General features: G+C 47.6%; 1 protein-coding gene across 1 annotated transcript; it reads right to left on the bottom strand.

The window, feature by feature from the left end:
• Positions 1-621: 621 nt before the first annotated feature.
• On the bottom strand, positions 622-13448 carry eeig1a (estrogen-induced osteoclastogenesis regulator 1a). Its single transcript, XM_086112430.1, has 12 exons — positions 13312-13448; positions 12898-13206; positions 5287-5407; positions 4784-4813; positions 3601-3717; positions 3468-3514; positions 2754-2908; positions 2182-2286; positions 1906-2104; positions 1137-1258; positions 811-880; positions 622-718 (listed from the first exon to the last, which is right to left on the bottom strand). Exons 2-12 carry the CDS (start codon positions 13038-13040, stop codon positions 673-675), a joined length of 1155 nt encoding a protein of 384 aa, XP_085968556.1. The 5' UTR covers positions 13041-13206; positions 13312-13448; the 3' UTR covers positions 622-672.
• Positions 13449-13669: the final 221 nt, after the last annotated feature.

Raw genomic sequence — 13669 nt, 5'->3', positions numbered from 1 at the left:
CCGCAGCGGCACTTCAGGATGACGTCAATTGTTTATCTCAATGAGTGAAGCCGCAAGAGCGCTTCAGATGACGTCATTTAATAGTCAGCGATAACTGACTAACAATATTGATATGTAAGAATAAAGATATGAATTCAGAGCATAAAATGTGACTGTTTTCCAATACTTGGTCCTTGAGTATTTATTTTAACTTCAGAACAGATTTTTTGAGGGGTTCTTTTTTTCCTGGGCAATGTTCGAATGGTGTTACCTTTGTGGTTTGTTGTAATGTGTCAATGTCCAAGCAATTTAAATCACTGAACTATGAGGGAGGAAAAAAAAATGTCAGCCGCTGTTAGCAGATAACAGAGCTAATATCGTCTGATTAAATCGGCCAGTCGATTAACGCTCGGGCTCGCCTCACGATATCGATATTTGATCCAGTGGCGCAGATACAACATTAAGCATTTGTTTCCCGCCAGAGCCTCAATTTCGATGGTGGTGACGAACCCGAGGACACCGCGAGGATTCTCGGTTTCTGAAACAAGACGGCAACCGGTGGCTAAAGTGCAAACTGCCGTGTCTTTCTCACTGTGCCGGCTTCAGGCCAGCTGAAGTCGTCGGGGGGGGGGGGGGGGGGGGGGGGGGGCAGAAGAGAGAAAAAAAAAGGGGGGGGTGATGATTCCTCCCCGTCTAGTGGCTCTCGATGACTACGGGCTCATAGCCGCCGGCCGCGACCCTGAGGGGACACGGCGACCCGTCAGCGAATTACCCCGAGGGGCGAGATGGCAGGAGCAAGGTCAGATCAAGGTCAGATGGCAGCCCGCTTACCTGTTGCCCAGCCGGATGGCGCTGAGCGCGGTGCTGCCGTCTCGGTTGACGAACAGGCGCAGGTTGCTGTCTGCATGGGAGGGGGGGGGGATGCTACATGTTAGCTTAGCACAAAAGAAGGTGCCGTCGTGGCGACAGATAGCAGGCGTACCATCTGCGTGTTTACGTCTTTTTGAAACGAGAACATTTCATCATGAAAAGACGTTTTTTTTTGTTTGTTTTTTTAACCTCATCAAGCAGTGACCTGGCCTGAGTCGGATTATGCCTCGTACAAGTTTTCATCGATGGAGCGATGTTTTTGAAATGAGAATAGCATTTGTGAACACCTTCAGTGTTGCTGACGCCCTCAAAGTTTTGGCTCTGGACGATCTTCTCCACGATGTCGTCGGCGTCCATGCGAGTGTCGTTGACCCAGGACGGCTGACTCTCCACAGAGTCCTGCTTCCTCCTGCAAGCCGCACGCAAAAACGTGACTTTGCAGCTCCAAACGGAGCCTGGGACACGTTCTTCGAATTTCAACCCTTTTTTTTTTTTTTCTTTGCGAGATTCCCACTCCCAAGATTTTGGTGACGACTGGATATTTGCTTTTACAATTTTTTTACAAAGTTATTCTCGATATGTAATTAGCTTTTGTTCATGTAAATCGCTGCTTGGAATTTTATTACAATTAAAATTTGCTCACCGGTTTTTGTCGAAAATTCACGCCGCATTTTTAAACTAAATTCGTGGTCAAAAGCTGTTCTAAATTTACATCCCAGATTTTTGTTTTCTTGAGTCCAACTTACAATGCAAGTATTTGGTTTTAAATTTCCGCTTTTTTGGTTCAGAAAATTCAGAATGAAAGATTAAGATATTTCTCTAAATTGCCCCTGACAAGTTTCTGTTACATAAAACGATGCAAAGTTTGTATCGACATTCATCCTTAAGTGAACTAAATTTGTGCTCACAAGTTTGGGCTTGCCAAATTTGGGCTCAACAAATTATCGTTATAAAAACAAGCACGTGGTTGTGATTTAACCCCCCCACCCCCATATTCGGCCAAAAGCAGTTTTGTTTGTCACTTTTAAGGTCAAAAAATGGAAGGCAGGCGTGCACCTTGGGGGCCTGTTGGTGGGCAGAAGCGGCCTGAGAGGCCGGGGCGGTCTCTCCGAGCGCCCCGCTTCTCTTTCTCCATCCGCGGGGGTGTCGGCGGCGAAGCCCCCCAGGCCCCCCGAGGCGCTGCTGCCGGTGGAGGTGTTCCTGCGGTGCGTCAAGTCCGACAGGCTGGAGGAGCGAGAGTGCTCCGTGCTGTAGCCTGCGGGACGCGGAAGGGATAAGATAAGATAAGATAAAGCTTACGCGCTCGGCAAAAAGCGGGGGAGGAAAACCGACCGGAGATTTTGCTGTGCTGGCTGGCGTAGCTGGAGTTGCGAGAATGGCCCGATTGGAAAAGTTCTCCGAGAGCACACGGGTTACTTTCGGCGTCTTCCGGAAGACCTGGCCGCAAGCAAAGGACAAAAACGCGGTCACGTCCCCGCTCCGGATGACTGCAACTTGACTTTGGAGTCAGCCAATCCTCCATGACGCGTCTCCAGTGGGTCCGCAACGCTGCCGCTCGTCTCTCGACTGGAGGGAGCACATACCGTCACTCCGAGTCTGGCATCCCATCACTGTCTCCCTCTACATTTTCGACTTCTTTTGAAAGATTTTCTTATTTGTCTTCCAATCTTGAAAGGGCCCCCCGGCCCTCCTCTTACCTGCCCGCCGCCTCAGCTCCGCGGACCAGACACTTTGAGAGGTACCGAGACCCAAGCGGAGACTCGAGAGGGGACGGAGCCTTTTCCGTTGGCTCTCCCTCTCTTTGGAATCGACGTTGGGCAAGCTCCCTCGCTGCCCATCGTTCAAACTCGCCTTTGGCAAGCATGACGCTTGCTTTTGAGTTGGACCGTTTTGGGGCTTTCTACCTGAGCTTACGACGGAGGGTCGATGTTTGGGCGTTCGGCCCAGAGAAATCCCTCCGGGCGGCCCGGGTTCCGCTTTGGTTCCCTCCCCCTTGCAGTCGGGCTGCAGGGTGTGCTCACGTCCCGGGACGGAGATGCTCTTGGCCGTGCTGGCCGGACTGAAGGAAGGAAAAAAAAAACACACACACACGCGCGCACGCACACAAAACGACACTCTTCAGTATAAGCGCTTGTGATGTCATGAGAATCAAGTTGGATCTTCACAAATAATTTTAAATTATAGAGAAACGGTCACTTGTTTTTAATTTTTATTAAAGATGTAAAACTATTTTTGGGATTGTAAATTTCCCCAGTGTGGGACTAATAAAGGATATCTTATCTTATCTTGAAAGGATTCTATTTTTCAAGAAAGAAGTCATATTTTACAGATTCACATTCAGAAAACTTTCGGAGCTAAATGACTTTTTTTTTTTTTTAGAAAACAAAAAGACTTCCACCTTCATTAGGGTTATGAGGAAAACTCCCGGTTGTATTTTTCACGCGTTCAAGTCATCTTTGAATGCAAACAAGGTTTTGTTTTTTTCAATATTGTTGGATTTATTATTCTTATTATACAATATTAGAAGACGGCCCAAAATCCGTTAAAGGCGTACAATAAAAAGTTACACTCTTCAAGGAAAGTGCTGCATTTTGAGAAATTAACCAACTCCTACTCACGTTTTAAAACAGGGGTCTCCAGACAGGAGCGTCATCCCGATGATCACCTTTCAAAAACACAAAACCCACAAAAAGCGGTTTGGCCGCAGAACCGAGAGCCGCGGGACGGCGGCGGACGCGGGACGACGCCAACCTTGAGGATGGAATTGTCCTGCCGCGTGTTCTTGGTGTCGTAGCCCTCCAGCAGGCAGCAGCGCGCGGTGGAACCCGAGCCGGCAAACTCCGCCATGTTCAAGTCCGCGAAGCCCAGCTGGGGAGTCGCGTCAAAAGGATTTAGCGCACGCCGCGGGGGGGGGGGGGGGGGGTCCTCAACGGCATCCATGAAGCCAGGACTGACCAGCGCTGACCAAATCTCACCAGCTGCCACCTTTTCTGGCCTTCTTCTACTTTAAAGCTTGTTTTTTCTCCTCATCTAAATTGAAGTGCACGCATTTTTTTTTTTTTTGTGAAGCTAATTTGTGATTAGGTTTTGCTACTTTGTTGTTTTTTTAATGTAATCTAGTCTGCACAAGGTTTTGCTGATTTGATTTTGTTCAAAATTTGTCCAGGCACAATTTTTGTTGTCCGCTTTTTGTGATCTATAATCACACTCAGACTGTGATCGAAATTGGAGATTTGTATTTTTTTTTTTTTTTGAATTAACACTGGCATGTTTTGCGTTCGCGAGGTTTCGGCGAAGTCATTCTGCATTGCCGAGCTTTTTCTTCAAGTTCACACGCGATATTTTGCGATGTGAATCGCCCCTTGCAACTTCGCGTATTGTAAAATGCACAATACGTTTAATTCGATGTACGTTTGGCTGACTTTTTTTGGTGATGCAAATTCAGATGGAAGAGTATCTTGCAATCTAACTTTGCACCGAAACCTTTTTTTCTAAGATCCAAATTTGCACATACAAGTTTGTGCACTTAAAAATAATCCTAATACCAATTCCGGAATGCAGATTCACACTCAAAATTTTGTGATCCTAATTGGCGTCGGCACGATTTTTTACCATCTAAATTCACGCCAGAAGTGATCTGAAATCTGCACTCCCTAAAATCAGCGGTCGCAGTTGTTTTGTTGACCTTGGCAGGACTCCCGAGCAAGAGGTCGCCATTCTTTATTCTCTGTGATGTTGCCTGTTTTTTCCCGGCAGCTTGTTTTTCTTCGAGGTGCGCGCGAGGGGGCCTCGCTCCGAGGAGGGAAGTGGGCTAAATTTAGCAATGTGCAGGAAACGACACACGGCGCTCCGAGTGTCGGGAGGTGTCGGCGGGATGGCGGACGAATGCTTTTTCTGTATTTGGGGGGTCGGCCGGCGGCGGCGAGTCTCTTACCTTCGTGTAAGCTTTCCCGCCTTTCAGCTCCTGCAGGAAAAATAACAGGAAGAAGGACGCGTTCAGCGAACGATCCCGGTTTATACCTTCCCAATCTGCGGGCAGCCTCCGTCACCGCTGCTAGGATTGGTCGTCGCCGTGCAGGGACACGGGGTGGCTGATTCTCAGAGCCAACTGATCGTAACGGACGATCTGGCATTCATACTAACTCGTCGGTTTCGCACAGAACCCGTGAAAAAGGAATATTGCGCAATGCCGCGTTGGCCCCATCGGGCGGCCAAGACTTTGACGCACATTTTAAGTCATCTCAGTGGTCAGGATGATGGAAATGAAGTGAGAGGCATTCAATTTACAGGGCTGTCTTGGTGTCGTGGCACCGACCCGCCACTCATACGGCTCTGACGCCGCCTCCAAAAGGCGGGCTATCGCGCGGGAGGGGGCCTAAATAGGGAAAAGGCGGAAAACCGCTGCAGCGTGAAGGGGATTTTGTGTCTTTTATTTACCTTCCTGACAGACACCCGGCAGACGGACGGGTCCAGCACGCCCGTGTGCGGGTTTGCGCTCATCTTGGACACGAAGGAGAACCTCTTGCCCCATCGCACGCAGTTCTCGCGCACTTCCTCCCTGCACCCGCACACAGACACAGACACGGTTGAGGAATGGCAATCAATGGAATTTGAAAAATTGAAAAATAATTTAAATGATAGAATAAAATATATGTGCAGTCAAACCTCGGTTTTCAACCAAATCGGTTTTCGACCAGAAAATTCTCGATTTTTACGCCTCGGATGACGACCAAAAACCGTTTTTCGACCAAATTGAGCAAACCCGAATACACCACTCGACTCCTCTCGACTTCCTTACACGAGGAGGTGTTCTGGAACGGATTATGGTCGAAAACCGAGGTACGACTGTGTATTGGAAAAATTCTGCCCCCGAGGCCTTTCGGACTAAACAACCTTGTTGGTACAACCATCCGGAGTAGACCCACAAAAAAATCTCAAGAAGCAAGGCCAGAGTTTGATCAAATTTCACGAATGGACGCAACCTTTCCCGAGGAAAGTTCATCAGGTGGACCGGACAACTGCAAGCGCTCTGTCCTGTTATTTCGGGGATAATTACCGCCGTCTCTAAACGCTAAGAGGAGGAAAACACGAAGGAGGCAATTTTCTGGAAATGACGACAAGTTTTGTTGGAAAGGCAACACGCTGATTAAGAGCCAATCCGAAATGTCATGTCATTAAAAGGTCCTGTCATTTGCTTCTACGGGCACGCAAGTGCAGTCAACCTCCGCGACATCGCGCTTCACCTTTTGCAAACCCGTTAGAGCACATTTGAAACCATCTTAAATAGCTTTTTTTTTTTTCTTTGAACAAAAGTATATTGCTGAAAAGCAGCTGGGATTTTTTTTTTTTTCCCAGAACGACTTCAATGTTGTAAAACATAATTCCAGCAGGCGCCGGGCAGTAGCGAGCACAGCTCAGGCAAAGCTCCCGACTTAACTCGAGCTATGGAAGTGAGACGCAACCAACTTCTGCATTTCTCAAAACGGGTCAACGCGGTTCCCTTCGGTTTGCGTCAATGGCGACGCCCTCGTGAAAATTCTTCGCGTGATGCACTTCAGACTGAAGTGGCCATTCTAACCAAACTCGGCATTTTGGGAGGCGCGGCGTCCCCATGGTGACCACCTCGTAGTTGAAGGCGTGGACGCGACTCGAATACGAAACACACGCACGCGTAAAGGCGGCGTGTAGCGTTGGCGCGGCAGCTGCTTCTCCCACTCGCCCCTCCCCCCGTCTGTCACTGCCATTGTTCAACATGGCCCCGGCAACTAAGCCTGTGATTTTTACCACTTGCTCGCTTGTCTCCACGCTTTCGACATCCTGCTGTGGGCAACATTCTCCATGCTACTTTGGGGGGGGGGGGGGGGGTGATATAGAAAATGATATCGAATTTTTCATGAGAAAGTAACATTATATCGGTGTATTCATCGGTCGCGGCCCTTTTTAAAACAAACACACAACTTTGACCTCTGCTAGCAAACAAATCAAAAACGCAATAGCGCGTCAACAGAGAGCAATACCCCCCAGGCATGTATTCTTTATCCTCTGCAAAGAACGATGACTACTGCCTTGCAAAAGTACAGAGCGGGAGTGAGCAATTATTTTTTTTCACGAGGGGGCCAAATGAGAGCTTTTATTTTGTTAATTTCAAGCAATTCTTCGCCGGCCGCGGGTTTGGTGGAGCGTATACACGACTGCCTTACAGAGGTCCGTGGTATACTCCCCCCCCCCCCACCCCCTCAAGGTACACAACCCAAAAGAAAACAGCATGACGTCCACCGAATTGAAGAGAACAAAACGTGTCCAAAACCGTGTCACTTTTTATTTGATCTAATCACATGACATTATGACATCACACAATGGTGTCGTAGCTCCTCGCGACCGTATAACCAAAGAGCCGCCGAATCAAGAATCGCACGAGCTCACGGGAAGCCACGCGGGTGGTCGAGCAGAAGCGAGTCAAGAGTCAGAGCGGCATTCCAAAGGAGCGTCAGCTTTGTCGGGTCTCCGCGGAGACGTCGGCAGCGTGACGCTCACCGAGTCCGCAGCCCACTTCCCTCCGGTTTGTTTGGAAGGTCAAGCTTCTCGCTCTCCTAAAATTCCGCACTGCTTTCTAAACACGCGTTCCTCAAATGACAACGTCGCCAGATTCATCAAGTGGAAGGTTTGTTTCTCCTTCCCACAAACTACCGCAAAGGGGAACCGCATTCAAGCAGCTCGGGATGCGGGCCGCCAATCCGTTTCGACCGGGAAGTGGGCCTTGTGAGCGCAACCGTCAATCACCGCTGCCGAAATGAGTGCCAGCGTAACAAAAATTTGCACGTTATCTATTTCCACTTGAGTTAAAACAGAGAGCCACCCGCCAATGTGGACACGGGCCGTTATCGGCGACGGCGAGGCCTGCTGACGAGAAACACAAACACGCCACGTTCCGGGCCGGGTCATGAGAAGGAACGTCAGATAAAGCGGCGCTGAGGAAGCAGACGCCGACGTGACGTCAAGAGCGGGACGAGGGGTGGCGCTTCGGGTCAAACCGAGCGTGCCCGTGAAACAAATTGGACCTTTTTTTCCATGCTGGGAAACACAAAGCTCGCGGATAGTTTGCAGTCCCACTTTTGCATGTTTGAAGTGTATTTTTTTTAATGTTTTTGTCCAGCTTTCTTTCCATTGTAATATTGCCGTATTTTTTTCCCATCAAATAATGTATTCGTCTTTCGCATCAGTTCAAACTGCATTTTACATTGAGTATTTTTTATTTTACTATTTTTGTAATATTTCAGCTTTTTTTCTTCATCGTGGTCACGTACATTTTGTTGGATGTCCATCTTTGATTTTGTTCGGAAAGGAAGTGCAATGTCATCTCCCGCCACTAGGTTGCGTTTTCATCGCACTTCAGAACATTTCAACCATTGGACACGAGAACGATTCAAGATGTTTCTTCACTGTGTAACCAGCGAGAGCCCGCGGAGACACACACACACACACACACACACACACACACACAGTATGCAAATGAAGCGCAAATCAAGCGGAAAACAGGAAACAGCTGTTGAAAAGTCGGCGCTCTGGGCGAACCTCTCGCTCATCTGCGGACTTCCCTGCCGTTCAAACTCGCATGTGCGCCGTCCATCCATTTTCTATATGGTTTATCCTCTCAAGAGTCACTGATATCGGGAGAGAGAGGCAGGGTCCACCCTGGACTGGTCGCCATCCTGTCAGAGGCTGCCAACAACCGTTCACATTCAAAACCATTCAAAGCCTTCAAATATATGAGGAAAAATTTGATGCCAACCGATTTAATGCTTTGTTATTAGCTATTTCAACCCCAACCCAAAAAAAAAAAAAAAAACAAGATGGAAAGTAAAAATTTGTATAGATTATTCCAAGGAATAAAATCATTTTCCCCCAATGAGTGATTATTAACTGATTTGTTATTTGATTCTGATTTTAAAAAAAATTAAAAAACAACAACGTGCAAGCTACTTCTCGGGTATTGATCTCTGCAAAGGTTTACTAGTTTGGTATGCGACGAGAGATGTCAGAACAGAGGCATCGATGTTATCCGAAGGGTTTGATGAAAACCCAAAATGCAAATGAGCTTGCTTTCACGACAGACTTCAACAACAGAAATCAGATTCTTTACCGTTGAAAGGATGAAATCGGATTTGGACACCTTAAAGTTACAGAAATGCGCTCAGCGATGAATCAATTCTCAAAAGAGTTGTCGATTTGTTTTTCATTGATTTGTCATCAACTCATTTTGACACCTCTTGTGAAATCCTTCATCCTGGGACATAACTTGAATTTCCTTTTTGTGAATGACACCGATATCCCCTTCCTTGCTACTTTGGGTCGTTCCTCACGTCAGCATTTTGAGGGCTCTTTCAAAACGCACGGGATACATTCACGTCACAAAAGTTCTTTCGGGGAAAAGAAAAAAAAAAACGTTCACGTTTCTGACCAAAAAGCAGAGAAAACAAGCTTTTGTGCTTCAGAAAAACTGACTTGGACCGCTACTTTTTTGCTTTTTGTGACACCTCAAACAATGAAACAAACCCCCAAAAGTCAGAAGGGGCCTTTTTGTTTGTTTGTTTGTTTTTTAACATGGGGTTAGCCATTGGCTTCATGACACGTGACACGACATCAAACATCTCTCCGGGACATTTATACGGTGCGGGATAGCTGGCGGGTTCTTCTGAAAGACGTCCTGCCCTCTCGACTGTCTCCCCAAAACACTTGTGCTGTTTTTCACCGATCAAACTCGTTTAAATGAGCTCACGGGGCTCCGGTAATTCCCCTTCGGTGTTCGCCTTTGCTTTGCGAGCATCTGGTCTCCCGGCAAAGTCGGCCCGGGATGGACTCCTCAAACGTTTGGGAGTGAAAAATGGCCACATGGTAACGGCGATAAAGTTCGAACAGGAAGACGCTGCCAAAGGAGCGCATGACGAGGCCAACCGCCGCCACCGCCGCTGCAGCAGCTGCACGCAATCACATTCTTCGCCCCGAAAACGCTCGTCGGTCTTTAATCCGCGGCAACATCCGATGTGTGGCCAATCGCCCGACAAAACGCACTCGCATGCAAGACGAGCGCGAGCGGGACCTTTACAAATCGGCAACGTGTTCCACATTTCGACCGTGTCAAGTTTCCAAACATTCCACAAAGAAAACCTTTCAAGCTGGCTGCTCGTCGGAACTGCGAGATGAGGTTTGGGTTGTTTTTTTTTCCTCTGAATCCCGCGCAGCTGTTCTCAATCACAGCAGCGTTCAAGTTGAGAAGAAACACGATCAAAACTTTCACCTCGCTAGGAAGGATGCGCTTATTAATAACTGCCAATGATGTCTGTTCATGTCCTTTAGGAATCCATTCCAGATATTTATTTGATGATATTTTTCTCCACGTCGTAGGGAAAAGGACCGACGGGGGGCTGGCAGCGAACGAGTTAAAATGGTTCCGTGAGCGAGTACATTTTTGTCTTCTGCTGTCTGATTTCCAGCTGAGGGGGCGTGTCTGTGTTTGACTGACAGAGGCAGCGGGGGCGTGTTTCTCTCGCCATGTTTGACCGACAAATACCGGAGAGGGGCCGCGTCCGCGGCCGGGCTCGACCGACAGCCGTTGGCAGAGGCGTGTGGACGCGATCGTTCCGACCGATCAATCGGCCGGGCCGATTTCATCATTTTAGCGCTTTGAAAAATCTGCCCCAAATGTTTTTTTTACAGATTTTTTTTGAAATATGCTTTTTTTTTTTGAAACGCGCCAACACATTACAACGGAAGACAAAGATAATTACGCCGCCTCGCTCAAAATCGGTTGATCCTTCTCTCTGCTGTAATGTAAAACAAATACTACTCAAGTATCATGAAACCAGTCAAATCGGATGCCTGTCATGCATAACTTCATTGGAGTAAGTGTTATGTAATAATTGTTTTGATGAATTGGCTGATTAATCAGTCAATGAACTTTTACTCTGCCAAATATCAACCACAAAAAAAAAACAACAACAACAAAAACATTGAAATCAATGTGGCCCCAATGAACATGATGGAAGGTGTCCAAGTGTCCATATTTGATTGACAGATGCTGCACGGGCCTGTCCGTAGTTCCCATTGATTGACAGCTACTCTGTGGGCGTGTCAGTATCTATGATTGATTGACACGCAACGAAGAGGTTTCAGTGCCAATGTTTGATTGATGGGCGGTACCCGTGTGCCAACGGTGAGGTTTGACGGTCAGTTTCTGCACGCCCGTGATCGATTGACAGATCCTGTCCCAGTGGTTTTAGGGTTGACTGTCCGTGTTTGATTGACAGCTACGGCATAAGCATGTCGGCGGCTATGACCGATTGGCATGGGCCCGCTGGAAGGGGCGTCGGCGTCTGCATTTGGCTGACGGCGACTGCAAGGGCATACCAAGCGGCTATTTGACTGGCAGATGTTGCATCGGCGTGTGCCCCCGCCTGCATGCAACGAAACGGTGATGTCATAAAGTCCAGCGGACTGGCGGCCGGCGCACCGGGACCACATGGTCACATTTGTGGCACGTGGCAGCGGGAGAGAACGGTGGGTGGTGGCGGTTTGTACAAAGACACGCGTTGTCACATGGGTGACATAACGCTAATCCGATTGGACGAGAGAAAGAGAGAGCGAATTGTTCCAATGGGTGGATATGATAACGTGGGGCCGCTTATGTAACATCCAGAAAGGTGGCGGCGCAGTCAGGGGGGGATTGTAGGGGTCTCGGTTGGACAAATAAAATCCGTCCCAGGCGGCGGAAATCAGCTCTAACAACAGTAGTTCTCAAATAAAAGCAGCATCCTAACGTGATTGAAAACATTGCACCGTTACTCTATGTGACAAGACAAACACAAATTCTGACATTCACCATGGTGCTCATGAAGCGCCCCCAACCCCATCTTGAAACTTTCGCCCTGGCTTGGGACCCTTCTTCGAAAAGCCTAACCCCGAGTTGGAACACTATTTGGAAGGCCTGACTCTTGTTTGAAACCTTAACCCTGACTTGAAAACCCTAATTTGTGACCAGAGCCCTGGCTCGAAACCCAGATACAAGGTTGAAACCCTCATTTGAAAATCCAATCATTGTTTGAAACCTCAAGCCTAACTGAAAACCCCAGTTTGAAATCCTAGTGCTATCTTCCAAAGCCCAGTACTCATCGGAAACCCGTTTCCCACCTTGAAACCTTCCTTTGAAATCCTAACCCTGGCTTGAAACTAGAGCCGAACAACTCATGGAATTCAAATCGACATCACGGTGAAGTAGAATGGCAAAAGCTCCACTTGGGTTCCTTTTTAGCTCAGCTTGCAAACTTCACACGATCCAACTTCACAAAACAGGTGAGCCCCGAGTGGCTGTCACCTGAGCAACTGCAAGTGACAAAATGGCTGCCCCCGCCGTGGATATAAAATGGGGCATTTTGCAGCTAAATTCATATTCCACAAACAAAGGATTAATCTGAATACCATGGTTGGATGAGCGGGTCCACGTGGAACATATTGACCAGAAGAACATTTTTGATGCGACTTCCCTTTAGTGACTTTTGACTTCTGGTTAACCCGCACTTGTTTGGTGGCATTTGTTGTAGTGAACGTTTCAAAGACTGCCAGTCAAAATGTTTCCCAAATTAACAACGGTAATTGAAGTCGATTTAAAAAACTGCCTTTCATATTAATTTGTGGTTCGTTTGCCTTCGTTCATCCATCAATCCATGATCTGATCCACTTATTCTGACAAAGGTCACGGAGAATTGAGTTGAGTCGAGTTATTCTGACAAGGGTCACGGAGAGTACCGGGAGAAAACGCAAATTCCACACAAGAAGGCCGCGGGCCGGATTCGCACCCACGACCTCGGCACTGTAAGAAGGGCGTGCTAACCAGTCTCACACATTTACCTTCATCGGAGCTTAACCTCAACCTAGAGGGGGGGGGGGCAATCTTCTGTATACTAAATATGTTATTTTTTGTAAAAGATTAATTCATTTTTTGTGCCTGTTGAAAAAGACGTTCAAAAACTATATATATTTGGTGTTAAAAGCGACCTGGAGGAGGAAGCGACGAAGTCTCCGTCCAGCAGGCGAACTTTGCAGAAGAGAACCCCGTTGACGAACGGCACAGCGCTCAGCTCCTCCAGCGTCAGATGAGTCTGGAACTTGAATTTCTTCTTTTTCGCGAAGAACGCCATTCCACTGCTTTCTTCTGTCGACACTTGGGTCGCGTGAAAAGCCCCCGACACAACAAAAGCACTCCGGAAGAGAATTTAATGGTGGCGTCTTATTCCAGCTTTGGGCGAGAAGCAGCCCGCTCCTCTTCTTTCGTCGTGCTCCCCGGCGGCGATTCGAGGCAGAAATCTGGAGAAAGAAAAAGAAAAGATCGCGCTCAAGTCGACATTTGGCACTTAAGGAGACACAAGATTTTGATAGGCTTGTTAAAAAAAGTGAGGCGAGAAGGCCCACCTGGAGACATTTCTGCTCGCGGCGACGATTCTCCCAAACAAATGATACAAAACAGCACTTTTTCGACACTGTGAACGGGATTAATCCAGCCAGCGGGGTCTTGGATCAGGCTAACACACCAAAGCACTCGCATTCCGGTTTTGCTTTCAAAACAAGAAAACTGCGGGTCTGACTGTTTTCAGTCAGACCCGCAGTTTTCTTGTTTCTTTTTCTCTCACAATGAACATGAACGTCGCCTTTAAATTACAAATAATTACACATAAAGGGATCATTGTTCTGAAATCACATTCATTTTAATTCTTATAAACACACATAGAAGTTGTCGAATCTCATAACTTTTATTTTTTATGGACAAAGG

This window comes from Hippocampus guttulatus, chromosome 5 (assembly GCF_054856545.1).
Source record: "Hippocampus guttulatus isolate MCC_2025c chromosome 5, RoL_Hgut_1.0, whole genome shotgun sequence".
Taxonomy (NCBI): Eukaryota; Metazoa; Chordata; class Actinopteri; order Syngnathiformes; family Syngnathidae; genus Hippocampus; species Hippocampus guttulatus.
The sequence above is the reverse complement of the archived record's forward strand: the minus strand, read 5'-3'. Positions and strand labels throughout refer to the sequence as shown.